This window comes from Chroicocephalus ridibundus, chromosome 12, assembly GCF_963924245.1.
Source record: "Chroicocephalus ridibundus chromosome 12, bChrRid1.1, whole genome shotgun sequence".
In the NCBI taxonomy this organism is placed as follows: Eukaryota; Metazoa; Chordata; class Aves; order Charadriiformes; family Laridae; genus Chroicocephalus; species Chroicocephalus ridibundus.
In genome coordinates, this window is record NC_086295.1 from 83,333 (window position 1) to 99,971 (window position 16,639).

Sequence of the window (16,639 nt, forward strand, 5' to 3'; positions counted from 1 at the left end):
TAAAGAAATCTGTTGCTTAGACTTTATGACACAAATGGAAAAAGCACAAGAATAAACTCAACAATATTATTTAAGCAATTACCATGGACAAAGGTATCCTTAAGTCCTGTTATTGACAACGCAGCCAGAACAAATCATTAACTTACTTAAACCGGGTAAATACTTCAATTATGAAAATGGACACAAACCAGTAATTATGAATCTTTATTAAATACTCAAATAACAGCATTATAATGAAAGGAGGACAAAGCCAATGAGTAATTTTGATAAATTCAAATACACTGACATATGCTACAAAACTGCATGAGGTTTGCTATCAAAGTGGTAATTCCTGTTCAGCTATTTAATTGAGCTGATTGATTAGGATCTTGATGAGGCCCTTTAGTGTAGAGTGGTCTACATCGTCTAAAATTGGGTAATATACTCCTGTAAGACAGCAAGTATCTATCTGACCCCTGTCTCCTAGCCATGTACATGGAGATACCTAAGACACTGCATGACAGTTAAAGCTCCTCAACACTCCATTGGTATGGGTCTTATTAACAGCAAAACAGTTGCCAACTTTAAAAAGTTCTCCCAGTAAAACAGGCATGTAGACATGTTATCAAGTATAAGATAAAGCTGTTAGTTTAATATATTAACTGGAAAAACCTCAAGTTTTCATTCCTAAAAGACTTTTCAGAGTAACAAAAGTTAAAGTTTCCAGTATTTGGATCTCAAACTGCAGCTAATCTGTAATGCACAGTACACAGCAGAACCTACAACCCCTGACTACATCAGCATAACTAGCAAACGTAGCTTGCTCAAGGTGCAAATCCAAACAATTTTATACAGCCTGAGTTCTGTATTATATTTATAATGAAGTTAAACACAGATGTTAATCTTGAAATTAGGATAAGGGTTTGGCATTTTAATTAAAATTATTTACTTGTTACATGACCTGATATTATTAAAATTGGTTAGCAATGCTAGTGCTTATTTATAATGAAATGTGACATAAGAATATAAGTATTAAATGTTAATATTTTAAAGTATCTAAGATTTTATGAACAGGCTTACAAGTCCTAACTATAAGTGACAAAAAAATGAGTGAATAGTGCATAAATGGGAATTATGATAATTGTCATCTAATTGTAAACTAACCATAAAAATCAATAGTACTTACTGTAATTACTCTACCTGTATTATTAATTAAGCAGTAAAGCCAGTAGTTCTTATAACCTAAAAAAAAGTTAAAGAATTATATTTGACAGTTAAAATTTATCCGATTCTAAACGTACTATAAACACAAAGTTTCCTAAATAATACAAGTGTGCTTTATTGAAGGCCTAATTAAGATCAAAGTCATGGGTATGTTTTGGACCTAGTGCTAAATGTATGATCACAATTTTACATGGAAACACTTGCAAGGAGGCTATTTAAAGGGGAAGGAGGGGGGATGGAAACAGCTTCCACCTGCACCCAAAAAACGGTCAGCTCAAGGTGACAGAAAGTTATGCATTCCCAGAAAGGGGTGGTCCTGCACACTTCTCTGACACCAGCCCACACTGCTGCAGCTTCGTTTTTGTCACTCTAACCACCATGCAGCTCCATGTCTGTCCAGCTAATTGATCTGACCAAAACCAAGACAAGAGAAAAGACTAGTTTCTAATTAGATCTACATGCTGATCCAGCTCATTCTACAGCCCTACGGTTGCTAGAGCTGACACAAGAGGGAAGAAAGAAAATTATGCCCAGGACATGAGGAAAAGACAGGACAGGCAGCATGATCCAGCTGTGAAATCATACCCCAAAGCCTGCAGGAACTTAATATTCTAACAAGCCAAAAGGATCTGCTTCTGCAACAATTTTCCATGCTAACGTAAAAACTAAAGAAACTCTTCGGAAGATAATGACGCTATACCTATTAAAAACCACTGGGAAAAGAGAATAGAGCTAATAACATTAAATAATTACTAGGAGTATGGGGCATAAAACCTTCTGCTTTTTTAGCACAAAATTGTATTTTAGCATCGTGAATTCTATTAGAAATGAATGTGTTTGCAGAAAAGAGATTTTGTAAGTGTTCCTTGCATTAAAGGAGGCATTGCCTTTCATATGCTCACCTCAGGAAAGTACAAATAGACTGAAGTTCATGCAGCTCTCAATTCTATAGAGCTATTGAGGAATAAATTTGCTTCGGATCAGTATGCAATTCTGCGAGTACATCTGGAAGAAAAATGAAATGCAAGGTGAAACAAACCTATCTACTTTTTCATAAATTACTCTGATTCAGCTAATTGTTTCTTCAATCTGTTATTACACATATGTAATAAAACAGGTAAAGGTTTTCTATAACTTTCACACTTTAGCATCGTTTATTTAGGTTACACATCAGAAAAAGAGAGAAGAAAGCTTTCAACCAGCATATTTTCTAGCCGCCTAACTGTACGTAGTTACATGCTGAAGCAGTCAGATACAACCAGTAAAAACAAGGAAGACCAGAGTCTGTTCATGCGTTATTTGTCCATCATGTTGAGAATTATTTCACAAATCATTTCTGTTGTCTCTTCTCTCAGAGTTGCTGTTTCTATTCCATCTAAAACAGGAGCGATCTCACTGGCACAGTGTTAATTTTTCACAGTGGAGACATCTTGGAATGATTCCAGGTCAGCTTTGCAAAAAAAATTAAATATAGTGGTGATTAACCAGAAATCAATAAATCTAAGAAACAGGCAATTTAATTTAGTGGAGAAAACACTGCCAATATATAACAACACCGTATCTTTTATCTTACAGTTTATTTGGAGAATGAATGTATTTTATGTTGAACATTACATTACAAGCTATGTTAGTGAGTAGTACCCATGGTATTCTTATCAGAGGAAAACTAAGCATTATTTAACTGGAAATTTAATTCTCATATGCATGCATTTTCTTTTTTAGTTATTAGTAACAGCAAATCACGGACAGCACCAGTCACACGAGTAATCTTTTGTAAAGCCACATACAGGATCCCACAGGCCTCTGCAAGTTGTGCCACAAGTGGACAGTGATCTATACTTGAAAATGCCAACTTTGGGAGAAAACCTTCTGGAATCATCACAGAAATTTCTAATATTTGTGTGAGTCAATTAATGGACTGAGGATCTGCACGAACACATCTAACAACACATTATCCTAGCTCTAGAAAATCAAGCTTCTAGATAAGGTATCTGCAAGGTACCAAAAAGAAACTGTTTGCATGTAGCAAAACATTAATAAACAGCAAAATCAAATTATTGCAAAAACATAAACACTGCGGCTGTAACATTTCTCTCTAACCATACCATTACTGCCTTACCAGTGAAAACAGAAGTGTCAATGCTAATGTAAACTCAGCTGCTGATATATATTCATTAGATTTAGAAAAGCTCCAAGATTTCTTCTTCTTCTCACTACGTCAAATTTTACCTCAGTGTCACTGGCCACAAATCAGTGTGGATATAATCTGATATACCAAAATGTAAGGTTTTAGGACATCTAGGCCTTAGATGTATCTCTATTCTTGTCTCTTACTCCATAAAAATCACCTGAAGAATCCTATTAAGGACACTACTATGACCTTCAAACAGCATCTGGGAAGCAGAGGGGCAAAAAATGACAGGATAGTCTGGTCAGGCAAAGTTGATGTTTTGGCCCTGGTGGCCCTGAAGGTGACCTCAGAAACATACGACCAGCTCTCACCCTGCAACACTGCAGAGATTCAGCATTGAATCAAACAGATAAAGGGAAGGCAGGATGCAGGAGGATACAGGGTTCCTGCCCACGGCCTCACCTAACTGAATATTGGATATTGACCTTTGTCTAATTCAACAGAAATGCACATAAATGAAATTATGACCTCTGGGTCAAATTCAGACTGTAAGGTGAAACTGTTAGGATATTACTACATATGTGGTGGCAGGCTAAGGTTTATTTGAAAGAACAAAAAAAAAAAATCAACAAAAACCAACAAACCTTCATATGCTTTTAGAGTTCCAAATAAGATAAAACATAAATAATTGTATCAGGAATGTACCAGCGTAACCCCAATAGGAAAGGCACTTCACTTATTGCTGTGGAGTTCTCGCTGACAAGACATCAACTGACTGATTAGTCTACCGTTTTAGTCTGCCAAAACCTGAACTTACTCACTTTCTGAGCATCTTAACCTAATGAGAAAAGATGAGGAAGCAGAAGAGAAGGAAAGACATAAACTATGGGCCATCTTCTGGTTTATATTGAAGTTTACAGAATAAATGCTCAGTGCTCAAGAGCTACCACAACGCTAACACTAAGTAATTAATTACAAGTGAGTTTCTGGTTGCTGACGTGCTGAACCAAGAGCTCTATAAAATGCCCCGATCACCTCTGCAGTATGACAGAAGAATGACTCTAGCTATTTAAATCAGCAGCATTTTTATTATTATTTGACCACTATGTGGTCAAAGTATGAGAGAAAGAAGATGAACAATTTCTTTAGTAAGATGTGCCAGGTCTTTTGTGAATAACCTGCAATCCAAGTTCTGAAATCGAAAAGTTTTCAATCTGATCTGTATTAAAGCAGTACATTATAAAACACGAGCTCTTAAGAAAACTCACTATGGCTCAACTCAGTAATGATGTGTTTCATCCTCCTTTATAAAGGCAAAGGGAATTTGTAAAAGGGAAAAGAAAAATGCAGTTGTAAGCACTGCTAAGCAGGGAGTTTAGGAAGATGTTTGCAGAAGCCTGGGAACAGAAGTCCCAGAATGGGTACCTGAGCAATGACCCAACTCAGATGACAAGAATTTCTGAGAAAAAATAAAGACTATTCGGATGTATTCTTCCATTATTAGCACTTAAATTAGCTTAATCGTGAAACAGTAATTAAACAGCAGAGGAGATTCACTGCCTTAGCCTTTTATTCTTGATTCTAATTTACATTATTAAATTCTAACTTATTCGCTGATTACCTTCTTCCTTAACACGATTTGGGTTCTCATGGGTTTCATTTTTGCCCTTGCTTCTTTTTCTGGGTGCAGCAGTTTTTGCCCTCACCAATCCACAATTTTCAGCATGCTTATGCATATTATTCTGTTAGCATAATCAAGCATAAATATATGAATCAAATATTAATGTATGTAAACAATTTAACACACAGAAAAACCAAATATGGTTCTGACAGACAAATTTTGGAACGCTAAGTGAAAGGCTGACTTAGTTAACAACCTCCATAAAACTCCTTAAGATTTTCCAGAATACATATTAAAATTCTGCTTTAAAAGAACACTGCCGTTTGGTGGCTATAAAATCAAATTTATCATTTTCTGGTTCCTGGTCAAGCAATAAAGTTTCACATGTAAAATCTGTATGTGGAAAAAAAGGTTTCATTTACTTTAGAAGTGTGCAGTTAACCCAAAACCAGAGATATGTTCTCGCTGCATATGACTTTAAAGGAGCGAATAGTAATTTCTTACTTTCCTTGTTGACCTGGTCCTAGTAGTCTTTCACTTTGATTATCTTTCCAAGTTCTTTAATTTGTCTTAAAATTCATACCTCCGCACTGCCTTTGTATTTGTTTTAAGAAGACTACTGTACTAAACATCAGTAAATTCAATACTGGATTGTACAAACCAGTACCAACCATGGACATATGAAGTGGCAGATATCTTCTACCTAAAGGGGAATACCATAAAGTTCTTTATTAATCCCCCAATGTAAGGTTTGGGAAAGGAAACAAACTGTGCTGGCTCGACATTAAGGAGTTAACATTCCAGCCAGTACACTGCTTTTTACTCTCAGTACTTTGTGACAAGATCATCTGCAATACTTAGCTAAAGGTAACTTCACTGAGATTCCTTAAAAGGAAGTATCTTGCCCAGAGTGAATAGCCCTTACCACATTTAGGGCATTCGTAAACTGTAGGTTTAATGTTAGAACCATGGTGCTTCCTAACGTGAAGAGTGAGAAGCTGCTTTCATCGAAAACTTTTGCTGCAACACAAACAAGGGAAGGGCTTCTCACCAGTATGGGTTCGTTTATGCACACTTGAGCGTGGTTCCTGACACAAAGGAAATACCTGTATCAGTACTATCCAGCTTTGTGACACATGTTCAAAGAAACACATAGGCACACAGAAAAGTTGAAGGATGTCGCACAGACTCCCTTATTATCCTCCACTGTAAGCTGATGCTGAAGAACATGTTGGGATACTGCCCACTGACTTGGAGAAGGTCAGAGGTTTTCTTCCTCATCTTATTAAGGTTAGCAAAGAAAATAATCAGAATGCAGCAATGGTACCTTCCAAAATATCAAGGCCAAAGTAATGCTATCCTGAATGTATTCTTTAAAATAAAATTTTCCGTTCGGACAATTTATTCTGTGACACTGCCGAAAATCACATTTAAGGCACAAATATTGTATTTTGTTCTTATCACAGTGTCACTGAAAGTGAATGCTCTTACTGTATACTTTAAGCAGTTCACGTGCAAAAGATTTATCAAGAAGATAGCCTCAGAGTTTCCAGCATTTCAATTTTACTGTTTATTTATGAACGATTTATCTTGCAAATAAATATAACTACACTATTTCAATTAGACTGCAGTGACAAAAGTTCTTATCTTCTTTAGGTAAATATAATCCCAAATCCAGCCATAGCTTGCTAAACCATCAATTGAAAAAGCAATAATTTTTCAGTGAATTTAAATACCTGCTTACATGCGTAGTTGCACTGATCACATTTGAATCTTTTTTCATTTCTATCAGTCTTCTTGTGCTGAATAAGAGCATATCGCTCATGAAAACCAGCTTCACAGTAACTGCATTTAATTGCCACTGCCATGTAGGAATGCAGATTTCACAAGTGGACACCTGAACAGTTAAAAGCAACTAATTTTAATGGTAATTTTTTTATTTCCACGATTTTGAACAAGAGTCAGACTGTGCATAGCCCCGAGTAATGCATACGTTGTAGAGAAAAACACAAAAAAAGAACCTTCTGTGTTCTCTGCAGATTGCCAAATACACAATTTTTCAAACTAGTTTAAGATAAACAAAGTTGCGGCAAAATGTTGTAACTTTTTAGAGAAATCTTACTGATTTTAATGGATATCATGGAACAAATCAAATCCTTTCAAAAATTCCAGTAACTGCTTTTATCCATACACAAAAATTCATTTGAAAACGCTACCCAAAGTAGTATTTACAATATTAAAATGAAAAGTGCAAAAATACACAAAGAAGTTATATATATGTAAATAACAATTCCACTTCTACCTTCAAATACTGAAATGGGCTCAAAGACATCAATGGGATCTTTATTTGAAAATATAAATAGATGCTAAAAGCATCTTTGTATGTCTAAATATTTTTTTATTATAGCTTTTTCATATATTTCTGGAAACTTCATTCTGGGAATTTCAAAATTTCATACAGGTTTTGTTGGTATTGGTCAGATAAATTGCCTCAAATATAGTAAATATGCTAAATTTCTAGTACACTGATTTATTCATAAAACTATCGTCTGTACAAAAACATTTTCTCCCCAGAAAAGAAGACGAGTTTACACATGAAATTTATGGATAGGGACAACTTTACTGGTACTCGAAGCAAGTACTGTTCCAAATAAGAGTAGGTAAAAAATTTAGTATATCAAATTATCAGAAAATGATGATGGCTTGTGTTTCAAAAACTGTGGTTTGTACAAGGAAAATTTTTAATTTATATTTTCCATTACAATTATAATTTTAATTTACAGTTTCAGTATCAATCTGCATATCAGTTCTGTTTGATAATCATGTCAAAGTAAAAAATTCCATTATCTGCATATAGAATGAAAATGAACTTACGTAATGGTTTGTTCTTTGCATTCTGTGAGAAGACCTGAACTAGCTAAGAGGCATTTGAGTTTACTGTGTCATGTTCAATGTTTCAGGTGTGTTATGTAGCCCAAAAATAATCTCCCGATAGTTAAGAGTTTTGAATGCTTGAAGCATAGTAAAACCATTGTCCACTGGACGGATGAAGTAAAAACTTAACTTGCATTTTACTAACTAATGCAAATACAGTTATTTCTTTAAATTGCAAGGACAACGTACTCAGGGACTAAACACACAGAACAGTTTTAGACTAAGAAGTAAAAGCTTACTTGGTATATGCAAAACCCCATATATATTAAAACACTCAATCTGTTTTAGTTTCTCATATAGCTAGACGCCTATACACATACTAACTGCAGCTGAGAAAAACAGAATGCGAGAACTGAAATGGTTTTATATAGATCTGACTATTTTCTGTGGCTTTAACGAAAACAAACCTTTTCAATACCACCTGGACATACATTTTTGTGAGATACCTTCTTATTGAACAACAAAAGGTCACAATGCCACAGGTATCAAACAAAAGTTAAGCTAAATCTTTCCTACTTTGCATTTCAAACAAATCAACCACAAGATGTCACCACATCTCCTCGCAGGAGAGACTTATCTGTAAAACAATGAATACATTTTCCACAGAAATATTCTGTAATGAAATAAAGTCACATATAACATATTTGCTATCATTGTAAGCAGTGAAAATTAAAGATTTCACTGGTAACTATCTCTACATTTCATTTTCCATTTTTTCCTTTAAACTCACCCAAGTCAGTTTTTCGTGCAATAAAGGCACCACAATGTGCACACTGGTATTTTGGCACATTTTCTACATGCTTCTGTAACATATGGATTTTCATGGTACCACTTTGAGAGAATTTGGCCTGGCAAACATAACATTCATAGGGTTTTTCACCTATTAAAAAAACATATTAAAGTAACATATGCTTAGAAACTCTACTTATTTGATACAAACGCAAAATTCCCACACATCTCAACATCCATGTTCTAACAGCAACAGTCTTCAGACCAACCAAAACGTTATTATTAGTTGACAATGCACAAAAGGCTAAAGTAGTCTACATAAGATTACATTGCTTATTACAATGCAAAAACTTGGCTTCCAGAATCTGAGTCAAACTGATGAAGCATAAAGCCATTAATATAATTCTAAACTATTAATCAGGAATTATTTTAATTATCTTCTATTCTGTCTTGAATATTTAATGTAAAAAAATCCTCAAATGTGCAAGGGGAGAAAGTTAACAGCTGTCACAACATCATGATAAAAGTGATTCAACACCAGCTATTGATAATGGTGGAGAGAAAGCAGTAAATTATTTCCTTGCCTTTCTTCACCAAAAAGTCACATCAGGTATGAATACCATAAAAAAAAATTACATCAACACTGGCAACTGACGCAGTCTCATAAAAGAGAAACAAGTAGTGCTGAGGACCCAACATGCACACGGATTTCGAACGAACCCCAGACTGGTTCTGCGGACTTAGTCCCTAACCAGTACCGGATAACACTCTTGGGACTCTTCTGGTTGACTCTCATTAAAATGGAATTCAGTTTAATTGCACCAAACTGCCTCAAGATATGGGCCAAAGCATGATAAGTGGAGATATTTGGAAGATTTGATTCAAACCACGCTCTCACACTCCGACTGAAACTAAAACACCAATCATAACATACATTACATATTATAATTGAGCTAAGTTAAACCCTAATGTCTATGATAGATACCAACAGCCTTCTCAGAAGGCGTGCACACCACAGAGCCATGACTGGAACACACTGCTTTCAAAGTTAAAACAATTTAATTCTCTGCTGACCAAATTAGTTAGTAGCAATTTGGGTCTGCAACAATGTCCATGTTTTGAACAGGCATTTTAACCTCTCCCGTCAGACACATCTCCACATAACTAACTAATTGCGAAATAAAAGTGACAACTTGATCCACAGAAAACAGGATAGCATAAATGTTTTCCTAATATCAAAAAAGTTTAGGAAGAACGGCAAGACTGCAACTACTAGCACTGTACAGCTAGACTTCCAATAGCCAAATCCAGAAAATTTAAAGAGAACATGTTTTTCAGGCACGTTTTTACTCAAAACCACAAATGAAAAAAGTGCTAATTTAGAGCCTGAAATTAGATCACTCTAACCCTATGAATGTTAAGGGCCTAAGGACACGGACTTGATCATTACATCAGAGTCCTATCTGAATGGGTTATCATGTGGCTTTTCAGTTTATATGCATCTTTGCCAGCATAACTGCAAAGGTCACAGGCATAAGGATGCTCTTCTGTACGTGAGCAAATATGTCGTTTCATTTTGCTTGCCTAGTATAAAAAGTATTCTGCGGTAACATTTACATTAGAGACATAATCAATTAAAACATACGCAATTTGACAAACTACATCTATTGCAATTTTATATATTGCATCAATCCCAGAATTATCTTTTCCCCACCCCCATCCTCCCTTTTCCTGTAAAATCAGCCTGCTGCGGTTTTAGGTAACATTTCTGTACTCTTTCCCCAGATGATCTTACTTCCATGTTTAGTTTCAACATAAGCAAAAGGAGAAATTTTATAATAAGAACATAAAAGCTAGAATTTTGAAATTAGCTGAAGGGGATACCTACTACCGTCACATTACCTGGACATGCCAAACAAAGTTCTTTGAAAATACTCAAGAAAATAACTGAGACCAAACTCATTAACCAAAGTCTTTATTAACCTTCAAGTCCCAATGAAGCACTTTCATTGGAAAAGTTTAATTCATTCTACTTTTTTTATACTGTCTTGTGATATGTTCTACCTAAATATTGTAGGTATGAAAGGTAAAATTAGGAGTTACCTAATGTTCAATTCCCCCATTTATAAACATCATTAATGAATTCACTGCTAGATCCACTGAAATCTACAACACTATTCACTTAAATAAAATTAAACATGATTGCCAGTCTTTGCTATACAAAAGTCAAATCACATGCACGGTATTAGTAGGGGGCTGCATCAGCTCTCTTCATTCAGGTAAGGCTTACAGCAATATTAGTGAGAGCTCTGCAACAGCAATGAGTACTGAACACTTCCTTATCAAAACAAGGGAAAAAATAGGATACTTTAACATAAATCGACAAGGTTTTTAGAGATGCAAGCTATCCAAAAATCTACTTAATAAGATAAGGTGTGTGGAATAAAGTTGAGGCTTGCTTACAGCTCTAGATCTGGGCACAGCACATAAAAAAAATTAGATATTGAATATCCACTAAACTGTGACAGTGATTCAATCATCGGTGCGTGACTGAAAGCCTATTTTTTTCCAAGTGAACCCTTAGGCAGTCTTTAACTTTTTTACTTTTAGATTAAGAAAGTTTCAATCCTGTAAAAAGAACAAACATCATCATGTTTAACGTATAAACACAATACATGAGCTTCATTTTAGACATTAGCCAGTCTTGTGGCTTGTGGCGTATGGAATGAAGTATAAAGGAGGATCAAGTATGCTTTTGTAGGATCAAATTCACACAAACACATTGTCTAGCAGCAATTTTAGCATAATAAAAAAGAAAATGCCCTTAAAATGTAACTAGTTTTGAAAAGCTAAATAATTGTACAAATACTAATTTAAAGCAACTCATTTATAAATATTACTACATGGACAAAGTAAGGATACAAGGAATTCAGATTACTTGTTCCTTTTTTGAGGGGCGATGGGAATCAAAAGATGTGCATACAAATGAGACGTACGACACCACAAAGTTTTAGTAAACGGCTATCTTGCAGTAATACTGAAGTAATATAGCAGACAAATTCAACCCATCATTGTGGTCCACAGCCGTTAGCAGAGCCTCGTGGTCTTTGCTTCTATCCTATTATACATGGGCCACTAGTTCCTGGGGTCCAGCAGATCTCCCTACCTTTACAGCCTCTACAATCCTCTTTCACAGTATTGAAGTATGACAGCAACCACAAGTTTGGCCATTCCTTCCAATTCAGAATGCAGATATACAACCACATCACAAGTCCTAGTACTGTAGATTGACATCCGCAACTAACTCTGTAATGGATTGAGTTGATCTCACATAGAAATCTGGCAATAACCCAGGATTATAACAACAACCCGGACAGTACGATATATGCACAGGTAGGTCTGAATTTAGCAGAAACTTCTCGAGGTTAAAAATCTGAGCAAAAACGTTGTAACTTGATAGTACATTAAAGTCTTAGTATGCGAAAGCCTACAAACCCTCCCCAAAGATTCAGTAATGCTGTACTTACTTCTACACCAGAATATTTACACACTGAACACTTGAAAGGTTTTTCTAAATTATGCTTGTAACGCCTGTGTCATAAAAGTTCAGCACCGGTCACAAACGCCATATCACAGTCACTGCATTTATAGGGTCTGGTCCCTGTAAGAATACACTGTGTCTTAGAATTTTATTTAACAACACAATGGTAAGATCTGTCTGCCTTAAATCAACTGCACAAGTTTTAATAGAACCTTTGCTGAGGTTCATTTTTATATACAATTCATTTATATACATTCATTTTATATACAATGAATGTACACCATAAATTTATTATAAACATGATTTATCAATTTGCTTCATATGGTTATATAGCAAAATGAAAACAGCACAAAAAATTCTATTATGCACATAGGAATCAGACACAACTGAAATCAATATTCAGTTGACAAAAATTTTTAGGAAAGTATTTTAAGAAAATAAATTAATACATATAGACAGTTTCTAACTAGAGACCATGTCTTTTCAGCGTGGAGCTCCGGCAGAGGTGACACAAATGATGTTTGTCATCAGAATGGGTTTTCACATGATGATTAAGACTTGATGTTCTGAGCGAGGTGAATGTGCACAAGACACAGCTGAAAACTGCTTTTTCTCCCGTGGGAACAAACACACATTTATATCGTATGACCTATAAAATAACAACTTTTTTAAAAAAATAGTACCAATTTCAATATAGTTCCTCTACTTTGTGTAAAACTACTTCATACTTCTAAATAAGAGGACTTCAAAATACATCACCAAAAAAAAAAAATCAAGCCGTCAGGTAGAAATTACTATCTATTTAAGACTTTAGTCATTTGCCCAAAAAATAGTGCCATTTGTTAGTGATACAGTTTAGAACCTAATCCCAGGAAACCTAACTCTTAGCCTAGCTCTCACCTCCAAGACAGGATGAAACTTCCTCTCGATAGCATCATTAAGATGTGGTTCATCAAGGCACTTACAACCTGTGCAACACACTTCTTGATGACAACTGTATAATCAGTACTAAGTAAGCTTGTTCAAAGATTCGGAAATGACAGGTTAAGCCATTCTCAGCTTTCTGGTAGTCCTGAATCCATAAAGTGTATGTAAAAAACATCATAATGTAAAAGCCTCTTTAAAATTATTAGCTGAATTTGAGGGGAAAAAAGATCAATTCCTTGAAGAAGTCACAGAATAAATTTATGCTTTCTATATTACGTAACATTTCTAAGTTCATGGCACAGTAGTAATGAATTTCTATTGAGCTTAACAAGTTGAAGAGTGAATGTGCGACACTTTCTGTTTTGAAGAAGATCTGAAACTGTGAAATGGCAAATACGTCATATCTGAAGAGGCTTCCCAGAACAGTTGCCTCAGCTCCCAAGTGCACTTTGTAATGATTTTCACGCTGAGACCAAAATGGATTTTATACAATGCTTTACATCACCCAGAGATATGCAGCTAACACTTCGCTTCAATAACAGCAAACAAAAACACTTTATTGTTATTTATTCATTATGGATTCATGCCCACACAAAAGAACATTGTTAGCTTTGTTAAAGCTGCTCAAACGTGCCTCCTATAAACGCAGTTAACTAAAACAAGGGACACTAACAATTTGTACAATATCCATACTTTAAACAACCTCAGCCAAGATACCTTAATATCCACATACTATGACACACGCTTTTACAGACTCTTCAACATTACTGATGTCATCCAACTTTTACAGTACACACATACATTTTCTAGGGAAACAGTTGCTTATCCGTTCCCTTCTAAGTCGGTCCTTAGCTTCTGCAACATACTTTTCCGTTGCTAAAATCTGAAATCAGCCATTTTCTGTGACATTTACTTTGCTTATAGGAGATACCTTGCTGACAGGCATTGATACTCGCCCACCGGCCTCAGCCGGCAACTTGGAACCACTCTAAGCTCATCCATAAATCCCTGAAGAAGCACATTTTGAAGCTGAATGCAGGAACTAAGAAAGACTAAGTAAATTACTAGATTTATTCAAAGGCATTTACACAATATTAACTTTGACATCTCCCCGGAGGTTTCAAATACTACATACTGTTCAAAAGTCCATTAAATTCTAAATGCCGTCCAAAATGTGTCTCCTGAACACAACACAGATGACATCATCCAGAACAAGTACCTTTTATCACTTAAGGCTGAAGGGTGTTATTCCTTCTTCCAAATTTCCACAGAATATTAGATTTAACCTAATCTGAATTTAACAATTAACACTGTGAATATTTAATACAAAATTTCAACCTCGCTTCAAAATCTAACTTAACATATGTTATCTAAAAATGGACTACAAAGATTAACTTTTTACATTTTTTTCTGATGCAGAGCACAAATCTGAAATTTTAAGATTCTTGGGATTTCTTACAACTGTTTGTTCTGACAGAGTTGCATATTCCTGCTCTTTACCATCATCACATGAGTCTGACAAATCATCACTGGCTTTGCAGCTCTGGCTCTTTGTTTCCCCAAGAGTGAGAAAAAGTTCCTGTCCTCCCCCCTTTTCACATGGGGTCAGTTGCTGGACCTTATTTTCAAACACAATGACATCATTATCTCCGTCAATCTATTTAAAAAAGAAAACGCTTTACAATTTCCCTAACCAAAGGCAGTCACTAGTAGCAAAACAACTGAGCTATCAACAAGATGCAAGCTGCTAATTAATTTTGATTTTCAGCCTTAAATGCAACAAAAAATTTGCATTTAACATACACCAGCCTAACTGGTAGGTGAACACTTACTAAAATTGAGCCCTAGCTCTTCAAGATTTTATATAACAATTCAAAGCGTCATTTTAGGATTACAGCACTGAGAACATAGAAAATTTTATCCTCATTTTCAAAAAACATTTTAAATTTAACTTCAGTACATCTACCTTTTAAAAGAAAAGGACAAGAAAGCACGCTCTCAACTTTTTACCAAACTAATATAGGATTTTTGCAGCCTACTTGTAATGCTTATATATTTTTGTCACATGGCAATTAACAAGGTTGTGATACTTTTTGCATTAGATAAACTTAAACATGACTATACCTCAGAAACTATCTAGGGTGGCACCAGAGTTTTAGAAGAAAAAGAAATCATAGAATCACAGAATTGGTAGGGTTGGAAGGGACCATAAAGATCATCTAGTTCCAACCCCCCTGCCATGGGCAGGGACACCTCCCACTAGATGGGGTTGCTCAGAGCCCCATCCAGCCTGGCCTTAAAAACTTCCAAGAATGGGGCTTCCACCACCTCTCTGGGCAACCTGTTCCGGTGTCTCACCACCCTCATGGTGAGGAACTTCTTCCTAACATCTAGTCTGAACCGACCCATCTCTAGTTTTAATCCATTTCCTCTAGTCCTACCATTACCCGACATCCTAAAAAGTTCCTCACCAGCTTCCTTGTAGGCCCCCTTAAGATACTGGTAGGCCACATGTTATTATAAAACCAATAGCTAGAACGGAATAAATACCAATGTTCGTACGTACTTTTAATAAAAATGCATTTCAAATGAGATCATATTACACTTCCAGCTTTAATGACAACTACTGTATTGTACTTACACAGGAAAAGAAGGGAAATTGTCTAACAATACTTAACAGATCTAGGCTGTTAAACCAAATGGCACCAAACTGGCAAACTGAATAAAAACTTGTCTGAACTTCAACAGGTTAGTCATCTTGAAAAGGTAAATTTTTAGTTTGCCTTTTTAAACATGGGATGAAATTATAAAAAGCTGTACAAAGGATTAGATACTTAAGTGCAACAAATTTGAATACCTAGAAAAAATAATATTGAGGTCAGAACAAATCAGTGTGATAGTACAAGCTAATGTATTGCCATCTTTGCCACATCCAGAAACTGCACCTCAATCAGTAGCACACCTGGTGGTTTCTCTGATGGCTTGCTTTCTGAACTCTTTGCTAGCCCTCCTTCTTGCAAAATGTTAACCAGAGTCAGCCCTAAGTCATAAAAAACACGGATCCCTTCCCACACACTTACAGCCATACCTGATGGCACGCTGTGCTGCACACCCTGACCCAGCTGCACCACCACCCCAGCCGGCGCTGCCAGCACCTCCCGCGCAGGGACAGTTATCAGACAGACCCCCTCCCAGTCCGCCTTCACTGGCTGCAGTGTCAGCAAGTGTTTTTCACCCTCTTCAGGAGACAGGGACAACACTGGGGGGACACCTGCTCCCATCCACATGTCAAATCCCGAACCGTGGCCACTGGCACGGCTCCTCTCCTTCACTTGAGTTATCCTGTCCCCATCTCACCCTCCTCTTCTGTCCCTATTTTCCTCTGCAGCCCTGATTTGGTGAAAGGCTCCAGCAGCTCTAAGGCCAGGTACAGCTCTGAGTGAACCTGTTCAAAAGGGGAGGTTAAAAACGAGGGCAAATCACAGACTTCCAGGAGAACCCCCTGGCCCTGCCTCGCATTCCAGCCCTCGAACCACCTTGCTGGCCTGCCCGC

The 16,639-nt window shown here is 36.2% G+C and overlaps 1 protein-coding gene across 9 annotated transcripts in view; it reads right to left on the reverse strand.

Moving 5' to 3' along the window:
- LOC134522531 (collagen alpha-1(X) chain-like) overlaps window positions 1-16,639 on the reverse strand; it is a 65,409-nt gene that overhangs the window by 12,473 nt on the left and 36,297 nt on the right. For 4 of the 9 annotated variants that reach the window (XM_063350272.1, XM_063350276.1, XM_063350274.1 and 1 more), the window contains 2 exons: window positions 2,106-2,208; window positions 1,180-1,221 (listed from right to left, as the gene is read on the reverse strand). Coding sequence is in view for 1 of the 9 variants with exons in the window: in XM_063350282.1 (XP_063206352.1) it covers window positions 2,610-2,653; window positions 4,956-5,076; window positions 6,700-6,852; window positions 8,620-8,679 (378 nt within the window). In the remaining 8 variants the exon portion in view is untranslated. The other 5 variants (XM_063350280.1, XM_063350275.1, XM_063350277.1 and 2 more) reach the window with 3 other exon arrangements.